The sequence below is a fragment of the Planococcus citri genome, chromosome 4, assembly GCF_950023065.1.
Source record: "Planococcus citri chromosome 4, ihPlaCitr1.1, whole genome shotgun sequence".
NCBI classification, from domain to species: domain Eukaryota; kingdom Metazoa; phylum Arthropoda; class Insecta; order Hemiptera; family Pseudococcidae; genus Planococcus; species Planococcus citri.
In genome coordinates, this window is record NC_088680.1 from 9,193,574 (window position 1) to 9,207,551 (window position 13,978).

A 13,978-nucleotide genomic window follows, 5' to 3' on the forward strand; every position below is an offset into this window, starting at 1 on the left:
CTAAAATGAGTGAAATGATGAAAATGCCATAAAAATTGAGATGGCATGTGACATATCGTTTGCTAGGTTTTTGAGGGCGCCGAGTTCAAATATCCGCCTATTTTTTGGATTTCACCTCCCTGAACACCTCATTCCCCTCTAAAACATTTTTGAAATTTCTCAAAATGCCATAGAAATTAAAGTAGTGTTGGACGCATTGTTTGTTGGGTTTTCGAGGGCGTTGAGTTCGAATTTTTGCTTATTTTATTCGATCCGAACACTCAGAATACCCCCTTCTCCCTCTCAAATACCCTTTAAAATGACGAAAATGCCATAAAAATTGAAATGGCGTGTGACATATCGTTTGTTAGGTTTTCGAGGGCATCGAGTTTGAATATTGGCTTATTTTTTCTATCCGACCACTCTGAAGGTCTCCTTGTCCTTTGAAATGCTTTTAAAAACGGTCAAAATGAAGTGGGACTTGAAATAGCGTGCCATGCATCGTTAGTTGGGTTTTCAAGGATGCTTAGTTCGAATATTGGTTTATTTTTCGGTTCAATCACTTAGAACATCCCCTTCTCCCTCTCAAATACGCTCTAAAATGACGAAAATGTCATAAAAATTGAAATGGCGTGTAACATATCGTTTGCTAGGTTTTTGAGGTCGCTGAGTTCGAATATTGGTTTATTTTTTCGATTCGACCACTCTGAAGGTCTCCTTCTCCTTTGAAAATTAAAAAAAAGAATCTTTTTTCGTATAATTGCGCAAGACCAAGTACGAAGCCTTCATTAAGTACCTACATAAATTAATGTAGGAAGTTGATGTACATAACTAAAGAACAAATAGAATATTTCAATTATCATAACAATTGTTTTATATTATTTGTAATAATTCGATCACAGAATACCTATTTCACTCATAAAATAGCAAATTAAATCAACGAGTATATGACTTTTCGCCATTTTGATGTTTTAGAGCTTCATTCGAGGTATACATCTCAAGTTCCAACTCCTGAAGGTATCTTACAGCTTCTTCCATATCGGGTGCATTGAATAATTCCATATAAGCTGGAATATGGTTTAAATATCCGTCGACGGTGCGATTGCACAATTCAATTACATTTGTCACGATTAGCGCGACTTCTACATGCGTAGGTTTCGATTCATCTTCTTCATCATCATCGGGTTCCTTTTTTTTATCTTTTTTCGCGTTTTCAGTGCAACACTTTGATTTCGTCGAGCTCGCTACCATGTCACCTTTTTTAACGATGGTGATGATTCTATCAAGACAACTGAGGAATCTGTTTACCCATTCATAGCATTGGGTATCTTTAAGAATTTCTTGCCACCGTGTCTCTCGACCAATAATGCACATCCATTCGTACGAATCGAATTCGCCTGGCGCAGCGGCCTCTTCGATTTTCTCTACCAAATTACGAATCTTATTGGCTGTACGCAATCCATCAGCCGTCTCCTGTTAATAGAAATTCTACGTTTAGTATGTTTTTAATTCGTCATTTCAATTTTAAATTAACATCACTAACCAATTTCTTCTGTAAAATAGCCACTTTCAAGTTACTTTTCTGCAATTCTTGCCCTTCACTGGTCAGTCTTGTGGTCAAAGCTTTGACTAAGGCATTCGCCTTTCTCAGCTGCCGATTTAAATCTTGAACCTGGGATTTACCCTTGTTAGTAGTTGTCATCCTATAAATTGAAATCAACTCGAAATTTGAAAACAATATAAATTGAGTAAGAGTAGGTTGGTTACAAAGTTAGACATAAACGCCACTTCTACAAAAATCGAGTTAGATATTGATTATTATAGGATTTTTAACGCTCTTTTCATTGCCGAGGTCTGTTATTTTCAAAATAGTACGTAAAAGGGTAAAAGACGCGCTCAAAGTTTTGCCTTAGTTTCAAACACAGACATATCCAGGATATGTCTGTTTTTGAAACTAAGATGATAGGATGTCTCATTTTGAAACTAAGATAATGTTCACATGTCCGTGTTTGAAACTAAAGCAAAACTTTGATCACGTTTTTTGACCTTTTATGTACTATTTTGAAACTAATATGGACCTCAGAAATGGAAAGAGGGTTAAAAATCCTAATCCTATACGTATCAAAACCTAACTGATCTAGAGAGCTTCACTTTCAAATTATCTTCATCTTGGTTTCAAAATCAGACAATGCGCATTTTCAGGTTCATTTTATTAGTGGTGGGGTCCTGGGGTGTGATGGTGGAAGGATATTTTTTGTATTTTTGTTACTCAGTATCATCACTACAATTTGTCAAATATCCCCCACCTGTACAATGTTGTATATTTCTGTAACAAAAAACATAGATTTTCTCGAAATCAAACCTGTGGCGTTTGTCTAACTTTGTAACCAAGCTCCTCAAATAACTTATTCAATATTCAACGGAAGAAACAAATTTTGTGTCATAAATCACGACAGAGAACCTAGAAAATCGAATAAAACACTGCTTCTTCACTTTGGAATGCCTCCGTTTTTACAATTTTTCTAAACCAATTCTGCGATAGAGCATTTACAAAATTGCTGCATACCCTAGCGCCTGTGCCACGGGATGACAACTTGGCCGGCACTACTATAGACACATACGATTTCTCATGTAAAAAATGCAATTTTTTCGATTGTACGCGGGTTCGGGCGAACTTTCATGTAGTCTCAAATTAAAGGCAATAAAATTCTGTATCGATTGATCTTAAATTTTCATCATTTCGCGTAAAAATAACGATTTTATGAATACTTCTATTTTACTGATTTTCGAATAGTACGTACGTCATCTTTAAACTATAAACTACTCGAAATTTTCAATGAGCACATATGTGTTTTTAATGATTAAAATGTTCAGAATTTTATCCTCTTTAAAATGAGTTTTTCCCGAAAGCTCTACCTTTTACCGTTAAAAAGTTCTCGAAGCTTTAAGTTGCAAAAACCAGCTGCAGGCAGTAATCATTGAACTTTGAACTAAAATTAATCGAAATATTCAGTGAACACATAGGTATTTTAATGCAGAAAATTGTTTGTAATTTTATTTTCTTTAAAATGGGGGTTTCCCGAAAGCTCTGCCTTTTACCGTTCATAAGTTCTCGAAGCTTGAAGTTGCAAAAACAAGGCGAAAACCAGCTGTGAGCAGTATAAGTATTGAACTTTGAACTGAAATTAACCGAAATTTTCAGCGAACACATAGGTATTTTAATACAACAAAACGTTCGTAATTTTATCCTACTTATTTGTACCAAAAGCTCTATCTTTTACCATTCAAAAACTCTGGAAGATCAAAGTTGCCGAAAGTGGTCAAATTGTATCATCACTGAGTAAGTACCTACCTATAATACCTATCAGTTCACTTTGGTATTGATCAGTGACAACTTTTGGCAACTTTGATCTTCAAGAACTTTTGAACGGTAAAAGGCAGAGCTTTCGGGAAACCCCCATTTGAAAGAAAATAAAATTACAAACAATTTTCTGCATTAAAATACCTATGTGTTCACTGAATATTTCGATTAATTTTAGTTCAAAGTTCAATAATTACTGCCTGCAGCTGGTTTTTGCAACTTAAAGCTTCGAGAACTTTTTAACGGTAAAAGGTAGAGCTTTCGGGAAAAACTCATTTTAAAGAGGATAAAATTCTGAACATTTTAATCATTCAAAACACATATGTGCTCATTGAAAATTTCGAGTGGTTTATAGTTTAAAGATGACGTACGTAGTATTCGAAAATCAGTAAAATAGAAGTATTCATAAAATCGTTATTTTTACGCGAAATGATGAAAATTTAAGATCAATCGATACAGAATTTTATTGCCTTTAATTTGAGACTACATGAAAGTTCACCCGAACTCGCGTACAATCGAAAAAATTGCATTTTTTACATGAGAAATCGTATGCGTCTATAGTAGTGCCGGCCAAGTTGTCATCCCTTGGCACAGGCGCTAGGGTAAACTATCCCGCATTGCGCCATATGACAATGCTCTATTTGGATAAGAGAGTGCATAGAGTCTACGTGACGTCAACGCCACCTATACGCGACATTTCACTCGGATTAGGATTAGGCAGTGATGGAAAACTGAAACTGAAACTGAAACTGAAACTGGTTGAAAACTTGAACTGAAATGGAGAAACTGAAACTAAAACTGAAACTAGAACTGAATTTTTTTTGTAGGAGTGGGGGGTGAGGCGCACAGTGGGACCTGAGCAGAATTTAGGAGGAAAAAAGTCAAATTGACGGATGCACCTGAAACCTTTGTTTTCTACTTGAAAATACTTTAGAGTAACACATACATACAATCATTAAAAACTCGCCCCACCCACTTTTCCTGGAATTACAGACAGGAACTTCAATGTTCTAGGAATGTGAAAAATGGTGAAGGTAATGTTGATAAGTGAGCGGTGTTGTACATTTCAAGTTTGCGTGAGTTAAAATAGTAGGTAGGAAAATTCTGAAACATGGAAATGAAAGCTGAAGGGATGTAGATTCTATTAATGTACTTAATTTTGAATTTACAATTATTTATAATGTAATTATAAGCTGTTGAAGTTGGAGAAAAAATTTGTAATTTTGAAAAAAAATGGTAAACTCGGCTTTCAAAAATTGGGGTGTAATAAGTTAAAAAAATTTCAAATGCGAGAAAATGTGACACCAAGTGTAGACTTTTGAAAGAATCGAAAATTGTTTGCAACTGAGCTTTAGTTGGTTTGCAAAAATTTTTTCAGAAAAATGGTTTTGGGCTCAAAAGACGCGAAATTTTATGCTGTTTCCAAATCACCTCTCGTATACTGGATTTTTCCAATAATAAGTGCCCAAAAATCGTTTTTTTCTAGAGATTACATCAAAATTAGTGATTTTCCAAGTACCTGAATTTTCTAATTTCAAATTTTTTAGGGTGAATTCCAGCGGGGATGTAATGATTTTGGTTTTGAAAGATGCTAAATTTGATACCTTCTCATAATTTGTTTCAACCAATGGGATAAGTTTGCAACTTCTCCCCCTATGGTGAAATCAGAATGAAATGGAGGGGGCACGAAACCTTTTTCTATGGTAATCCAGCTTTTGAGGGGTAAAAATTGTTTTTTTTGGTTCTGAATGCAAATTTCATGTCCGATTTGAAACATCGTACCCCTAACGTGGTGAACCGCCACCCCCCCGCCCCTTTATGATCCAAAATCGAAAAAAAATTTAAATACCATGTGACGTATTGTTTGTTATATGTTTTTGGGGACGCTGAATCCGAATATCGACTTCGTTTTTCGATCTGGCCTTCTCTACCCTTTCAACCCCCTCCCCCCACCTTTTATGATCCAAAATTGAAAAAAAATAATACCATGTGACGTATCGTTTGTTATGTTTTTGGGGACGGTGAATCCGAATATGGACTTATTTTTTCGATCTGGGCTTCTCTATCCGTTCCACCTCCTCCCTTGCCCCTTCTTCAGCCAAAATTCAAAAAAAAAAATTATAAAACCATTGGACATCCGATTACTATGGACAAAACCTAATAATGGATTCGGATTCAGCGCCTCAAAAAACGTATATGAGGATACCCATATTGGTTTATAAACCCATTTTATGATTTTACCCCTTTCCTCCCCCTTTTTCTCACCCTCAGATGACCATAGACAAAAAACCAATATTGGATTCAGATTCAGCGCCTCAAAAAACATATATGAGAATACCCATATTGGGTTTTAAGCCGATTTTCATGAATTTACCCCTCCCTCCCCCTCTCCCCCACCCCCTGATGACCATAGATAAAAACTACCATCGAATTCGGATTCAGCGCCTCAAAAAACACACATGAGAATACCCAATTACCCATTAAGCCTATTTTCATGATTTTACCCCCTCCCTCCCCCTCTCCCACACTCCCTGATGACCATAGATGAAAACTACCATCGAATTCGGATTCAGCGCCTCAAAAAACATACATGAGGACACCCATATTGGTTTTTAAGCCTATTTTTATGATTTTACCCCTCCCCTCACCCCCCTAATGCCCATAGTCAAAAATTGATATCATATTCAGATTCAGCGCTAAAATATACTTCTAGTCAGACATATTCCAAAATTACTACATTCAAAGGGACTTTTTCCTCCTAAATTCTGCTCAGGTCCCACTGTGAGGCGTGGGGAGTGGGAAAATTTCAAATTTCGCATATATTATCGTGTAATATATCGATTAATATGTTTTCAAAGTCGTAGAGTTCGAATCTGGAGTTATTTTTTTGGTAAGGGTGGGTGGTGAGGCGTGGGGAGGGGGGAATTTCAAATTTGGGGAATATTATTATTATTATTGTGTAATATGTCGATTGATATGTTTTCGAGGTCGTAGAATTCGAATCTGCACTTATTTTTTTTGTAGGGGTGGGGGGTGAGGCGTGAGGAGCGAGAAAATTTCAAATTTTGCTTATATTATTATTATTGTTTAATATATCGATTAATATGTTTTTGAGGTCGTTTTCGCAATTTTAAGATCAAAATATGATATACTCGATTCAATTTCGATTGAAATACATTATTTGAGACATAACATGAATTTTTCAAATCAGGGATATTAAGAACCTCAAAAACATTACAAAAGACATATTAAACGATAATATAAGCAAAATTTGGAAGTTTTTACCTCTCCACGCCTCAGTTCCAACTCCTACTAAAAAAATTCCGGATTCGAACTCTACGACCTCGAAAACTATTTTACCCAATAATTGAGTTGTTGGAATGAAATTTACATGGTACCCCATTTTTAATATGCTGAGTCAATTGGAGGTGGTTTCAGGCTGCTCTGGAGCCTTCGGGTATTTTGGAAATTTCAGATTTTCTAAAAAGTGATCTGAAAATCGTCCAAATTAACTTTGGCGTCAATTTTGTTCCCAAATACAGGGTATCTAACAGATAGTGAAGGTACCTAGTGAAAAAGTAGTGATTCTAAAAAGTAGTGAATTTAGTCAAAAAGGTGATGAGAAAAATTAAAAATTCAAACGCGCAACAAAAACCTTCAAATTCCTTACGTATTGAAAAATTTGTTTGAAATTAAAAAATAGGCCCTTTCTTTCTCTAAAGTTGCCCAAAATCCTATTTTTTGCCCAAAACTGTGGGTTTTTCCAGGAATCACAAAAATTGCCATAAAGTTTCATTATTTTCATCAAAAAGTTGTGAACATGCATTTTCATGATTTTAGAACGAATAAAATGCTTTAATTACCTATCATAAGAATTTTTCAACTTTGTTCGTAATAATTAACTATACATATATCACAGAACATCTTTACTGATGAAAATACCGCTTTTCGAACTTGGAGCGTCTTTCAGCTTCAATCAAGCAGTAAATCTGGAGTTCTAAATCTTGCAGGCAGCTGACGGCGCCGACCATATCAGGTGATGCAAATAACGTTTCATATGCTGGAATTTGGTTCAGGTGTCCATTTACTGTACGATCACATAGGCTAATAATGTTCGTTATTTTTAGCGCAACTTGTTCGTGCGAAGGTGAAGGTTTCGGTTTCGGTTTGGTTTTATCTTCTTTATCGTCTTTATTTTCTTTATCATCTTCAGTGTGACATTTCGATGATCCCGCTTCAACGTCACGTTTCTGCACTATAGCAATTATTCTCTCCATACAGTTTATGAAACGACTAACCCAATCATGGTCTTCGATATCGTTTAGAATCGCTTCCCACCTGTCTTCTCTACTCATGCCGCATTTCCATTCATACGAATCAACTTCTGGTGGCTTAGCCGTCTCTTCGACCTTTTCTACCAAATTTCTAATCGTAATCGCCGTACGCAACTGATCTGCGGCCTCCTATTAACAGCCATATTCTCTATTTTAGTAGGTATGTTTTAAATATATTATTTTAATTTTGAATTACCATCAAACTCACCAATTCCAATTCCAAATAAGTTGCCTTCTGTATATATTCTCGTAACTGTTTATTTTTGTCGGACAGTAGATCTCGCAACGCCTTGGCTGAGCCTTTCGCCTCTGATAGCTCCCTTTTCAACCTCTCAACCTCAACCTGCGTTTTAGGCGCCATGACGTTTTCTTCGTATAAATTACTTCAATCAACGGCGGCGTTAAAGTTTTCAACGTAGGTAGTAAAATAGTAAAAAGTTAAAACTTGAAGAAACAAGAAACAAAATTATGAAATCTAGACAGAAAACCGAATAAAACACTGCGAAAAGTAGCTTCTCACTTTGGAATGCCTCCGTAACAAAATAGTAGCCCTGATTTTAAAATAAAATAAAAATTTTGAATCATTGTCGTTTTTGGTTCCAAATCCAAGATAACGTACAGAAGAATGCATACAAATTTAAATTTTTCGTGAAAAAACTGCAATTTTTTAACAGCCCCCAGACCCCCCGTTTTTGAGGCACCCCCTCCCTCTTTTCTGAAATTACAATAAAAAAAATTTTCTCATCCCCATGTGAACAGTTTTTTTCAATTTTTTAGTATGTTGTAATTTGTAAACAACCATATAAGAGGTATCCCCACAAAAATTTTCATCTCCCTCCCTCCCCCCCCCTATTTTCGCCTCAAAATGGCGTTTTTTAGCTTTGTTTGCCTGTTTCAGGGATAAACCATGATTCGGCACAAAAATGGGAATAGCAATTTCAAGTGTGTTTTTGGACCCCTAAAAAATATATATTTTTTTCAAAAAATAATTTGAGGTGGGCCGTGGTTAAAAATGGAAAAAACTTACATCCGAGGGGGAATGGATTCTGGTGTAAATTATTGTTTTTGGTAAACGAGGTGTCGTTTCCATATGAATCGAACCCCACGAACACGAATATGACGTTCAATTTTATATTACGAGCCTCATCCACATCCCTCCAGTGCCTCTGACGTCTGCCCTCTCTTCAATTTTCCCTGTTTTGAAAGTTGAGATATTTTCATAATGTTGGTGTCGTTTCCATATGAATCGAAACTTCCGAACACGAATATGACGTTCAATTTTATATTACCCTCATCCGCACCCGTGTTCGAGATGTTCGATTCATATGGGTAAACGACACCAACATAATGAAAATATCTCAACTTTCAATAAAGTGAAAATTGAAGTGAGGACAGAGGGCCTGGAGGGGTGTGGATGAGGGTAGCATAAAATTGGACTATTTACATTTTTATTTTCCGAGCAAATTAAATTGTAGCCCAATTTTTTTGTTTATTTAATGTAAAATTGAAGTATTTTGGAACCATTGAAAAATTGTCAGATATGATTTAGATACCTATTATTATGTACAACGAACGAGAGTACGAAACATGGATTCATTTTGAAAACGAACAGAACCAGGACCGAGACCAAAATATTTTGATCAAGTACTTTTGAAATCGGTTCCGTGATTCCCAAAATTTTAATTGAAAAAAAAAAATACAGAAAAAATCTCAAATTAGAACCTCGTAAAAAAGCGAGGGCAAAAAGGAAAAAATTGGCACATTAATTTTTTCTTCGGGAATGTGTTCAGATGAACCCCCTGAACTACCAAAAAAAACCGACCCTCCTAACCCTGGGGCTAATTTTTTTAAAGGGGCAAAAACCGGTTCCGATTCACGTTTTTTGCGATTTACTCCGAAAATATTAGGTTTACGAGAAAAACTACTATGACTAAAAATGTTCCCCTTCAAATTCTGGACAATTTGATACTACGCTCGAAACCCATCCCTCAAGAGGGGTGTCTAAAAATAGGGATGGAAAGAGTAAGTGTTTCAAAAAAAGTCAGTCCAATAAATTGATCAAAGTTACCACTTAATATCATTCGTTTTTGCTCATTTTTTTTTACAAAAAGTCTATTTACCCAACTATTAATCACACCATCATTGATTGGTCTTCAACCCTCCCAAGGGGTTGGTGGGGGATGCTTGATTTTTCAAGTAACACACAATTGCATCGTATATTTGAAAAACGAATCTGGACATGCGATATATCGAATATTATGTTATCGAGGTCGCTGAATACGAATACCTACTTATTTGTTGGTTCCAACTCCTCAAAGCCCCTCTGTGCTCCTAAAAGGGGGTTAACATTTTGAAAAATCGTGAAAAGTTGAGTGATATATCAAATGGAATGTTTTCGAGGTGGCTGAGTACGAATATGACCTATTTAGAAGGGCGTAAAGGGTTTTTGAAGAACTGTAAGCAGAAATCAAGTTCATATTCGTATTCAGCGACCTCGGAAACATACCATTCGTTATATCACTCGATATTTCACGATTTTTCGAAGTTTGGACCCTTCTTTGGGGCACGGAGGGACATTGTGGGGTGGGACCCAAATTAAGAGCCCAAAAAGTAAGTTCATATTCGTACTCAGCAACCTCGAAAACATTCCATTTGATATATCACTCGACTTTTTGATGATTTTTTGAAATGTTGGCCCCCTTGTTGGGGCACAGAGAGACATTGGGAGCTGGGACACAAAAAATATGTTCATATTCGTACTCAGCGACCTCGAAAACATTCCATTTGATATATCACTCGACTTTTCACGATTTTTCAAAATTTTAACCCCCTTTTTGGGGCACAGAGGGGCTTTGAGGAGTTGGATCCGAAAAATAAGTTGGTATTCGTATTCAGCGACCTCGATAACATACTATTCGATATATCGCACGTCCAGATTCGTTTTTCAAATATATGATGCAATTGTGTGTTACTTGAAAAATCAAGCATCCCCCACCAACCCCTTGGGAGGGTTGAAGACCAATCAATGGTGGTGTAATTAATAGTTGGGTGTTGTAGACTTGGTGAAAAAAATTTGAGCGAAAACGAATGATATTAAGTGGTAACTTTGATCAATTTATTGCACTGACTTTTTTTGAAACACCTGATCTTTCCACCCCTATTTTTAGACACCCCTCTTGAGGGATGGGTATCGAGCGTGGTATCAAATTGTCCAGAATTTGAAGGGGAACATTTTTAGTCATGGTAGTTTTTCTCGTAAACCAAATATTTTCGGAGTAAATCGCAAAAAACGTGAATCGGAACCGGTTTTTGCCCCCTAAAAAAATTAGCTCCAGGGGTAGGAGGGTCGGTTTTTTTTGGTAGTTCAGGGGGTTCATCTGAACACATTCCCGAAGAAAAAATTAATGTGCCAATTTTTTCCTTTTTAAAACCGCTATTTGCCTGCTGTACTGAAGATGATCGGAAATTAATTCGTTATTTCGTGTGACTATTTTTAAAACCGATTCCCAAGTTCCCAAGTTTAAAAAAAAAAGACACGATAAAACTCCGCATTACAATCTGAAGATGATCAGAAATTATTTGCCATTTTGATCGAATACTTTTTAAATTCGTTCAGTGATTCCCAAAATTTCAATTGAAAAAAAAAACAAGAAAAAATCTCAAATTAAAACCCAAATATGATCAGAAATCAATTCATTATTTTGTTCAAGTATTTTCAAATTTTATTCAACGGTTCCTAAAATCTCCTCGAAGAATCAAAAGACAAACAAAAAGCAAAAATCTCAAATCAAAACCCGAAGAGGGCTAAAATTGATTTCTTTTTTATGCTTCGAGTAGGTACTTTAGAAACCGGTCCAATGCTTCCTAAAATACTCGTGAAAAATAAAGACATGAAAAAATTTCAAATCTAAACCTAGGTATAATAATGAGGGCTAAACTCAATTCATTTTTTCTTCATTGAATACTTTCGAAACTGGTTCAGTGCTTCCTAAAATCTCCAAGAAAAATAAAAACAAGGGAAAATTTACAAATAAAAACCTAAGGAGGGTCAAAAACCAATCCATTGAAATCCGCATACATTTTGGCTAATTTCACAGGATTACGAGACGTGTTAATAAAATTGCATACTCGGTTCGCCGTAAATTCGCGATATTTTTTTCACATGCTAAATAATGAAGATCGATCGATCAATTTTCGATAATTTTTCCATGTTCTCATCGATGGTCCAGTCTCCAGAAAAAGTATCGAAATTTCCCACTTGCTTCTTCACGAAGGGAAGGAAGGAGGGATGAGTCAGTCGATTAATATTCACATTTGTCTATTAGTCCGGCATATGACAATAGGAGTAATTGCACCCCCCCCCCGCCGATCCTCCGGGACAACTTTTTTCTTAAAGGGGACATCCTAAGGAACATTTTAAAGCAAACTTGCCATAAAAAAGTTGGTCTTACTTACAAAATGGTGGCCATTTTGATTGACAGGTCAGCCGAAATCGCAGATTTTGCATTTTAACATAGGACTTGCACGAACTTTTTCGAACTTTACAAAGGCAGATCGAAAGACCATGCAAAAATTCATCACCTGTCAAAATTTCAAGTGCTAAAGTGCGTTTTTCGATTTTTGGTGAATTTTTGAAAATCGAATTTAGGCCAAAAATGAGGGAAAAAATCAAAATTTTACCAAATTGACCAAGAAAGCTGAAATTTGGGATATACCCTATTTTCGACATGCCAAATCAATTGGAAACGGTTTAAACCCGTTTTGAGCAGTTCTGGAGCCTCCAGCAGATTTTTGAAACTCGAAATTCCCACAAAATTCCATCAAATTGGAGTTGTAAAGCTAAAATTTATTGTAAAAATTAATTTTAATACGCTACGAAATACTGCAGGTGAATTTCGAGTCGTTTTGGAGCCTCCATCGACTTTTTGAAAATTCCTGAAGCCTCCAGCAGATTTTTGAATCTTTAAATTTTCACAAAATTTCATCAAATGGAGATAGAAGGCTGAAATTTACTCTACACTTTAATTTTAACATCCTCTGAAAACGACTTCTGATAGACTTCAAGTCATTTTAGAACCTCCAACGACTTTTTTGAAAATTACTGGAGCCTCCAGTAAATTTTTGAAACTTGAAATTTTCCCAAAATTTCATCAAACTAAGATGGAGAGTCGAAATTCATTCTGCAAACTAATTTTAATACGCTAAGAAGTTGACTGCTGGTGAATTTCAAGTCGTTTTGGAGCCTCCAGCAACTTTTTGAAAGGTTGTATGACGTTTTTTTGGAAAATTGAAATTTCCTAAAAATAGCTGGAAGCTTCAAAACCATTTGAAACCACTATGTAGTCTGCGAAGTAAATTTCAGCTTGCCAACCCCATTTGATAAATTAATGTTGGGGAAATTTCAAGTTTCAAAAATCTATTGGAGGCTCCAGTAATTTTTAAAAAATGCGCTGGAGGCCCTAAAATGACTTGCACCCACCTGAAGTCGTCTTCAGAGGGTGTTAAAATTTTAGTGTAGAGTAAATTTCAGCTTTCCATCTCTATTTCAAGTTTCAAAAATCTACTGGAGGCTCCAGTAATTTTCAAAAAAGTCGTTGGAGGCTCTAAAATGACTTGAAATCTATCAGAAGTCGTTTTCAGAGGGTGTTAAAATTAGAGTGTAGAGTAAATTTCAGCCTTCTATCTCCATTTGATGAAATTTTGTGAAAATTTAAAGATTCAAAAATCTGCTGGAGGCTTCAGGAATTTTCAAAAAGTCGATGGAGGCTCCAAAACGACTTGAAATTCACCTGCAGTACTTCGTAGCGTATTGAAATTAATTTTTACAATAAATTTTAGCTTTACAACTCCAATTTGATGGAATTTTGTGGGAATTTCGAGTTTCAAAAATCTGCTGGAGGCTCCAGAACTGCTCAAAACGGGTTTAAACCGTTTCCAATTGATTTGGCATGTCGAAAATAGGGTATATCCCAAATTTCAGCTTTCTTGGTCAATTTGGTAAAATTTTGATTTTTTCCCTCATTTTTGGCCTAAATTCGATTTTCAAAAATTCACCAAAAATCGAAAAACGCACTTTAGCACTTGAAATTTTGACAGGTGATGAATTTTTGCATGGTCTTTCGATCTGCCTTTGTAAAGTTCGAAAAAGTTCGTGCAAGTCCTATGTTAAAATGCAAAATCTGCGATTTCGGCTGACCTGTCAATCAAAATGGCCACCATTTTGTAAGTAAGACCAACTTTTTTATGGCAAGTTTGCTTTAAAATGTTCCTTAGGATGTCCCCTTTAAGAAAAAAGTTGTCCAGG

General features: G+C 35.8%; 1 protein-coding gene across 1 annotated transcript; it reads right to left on the bottom strand.

The window, feature by feature from the left end:
- Positions 1-835: 835 nt before the first annotated feature.
- On the bottom strand, positions 836-8,164 carry LOC135844903 (uncharacterized). The gene is made up of 4 exons (XM_065363289.1): positions 7,883-8,164; positions 7,283-7,803; positions 1,523-1,682; positions 836-1,452 (listed from the first exon to the last, which is right to left on the bottom strand). Exons 1-4 carry the CDS (start codon positions 8,033-8,035, stop codon positions 916-918), a joined length of 1,371 nt encoding a protein of 456 aa, XP_065219361.1. The 5' UTR covers positions 8,036-8,164; the 3' UTR covers positions 836-915.
- Between the last annotated feature and the right edge of the window lie 5,814 nt (positions 8,165-13,978).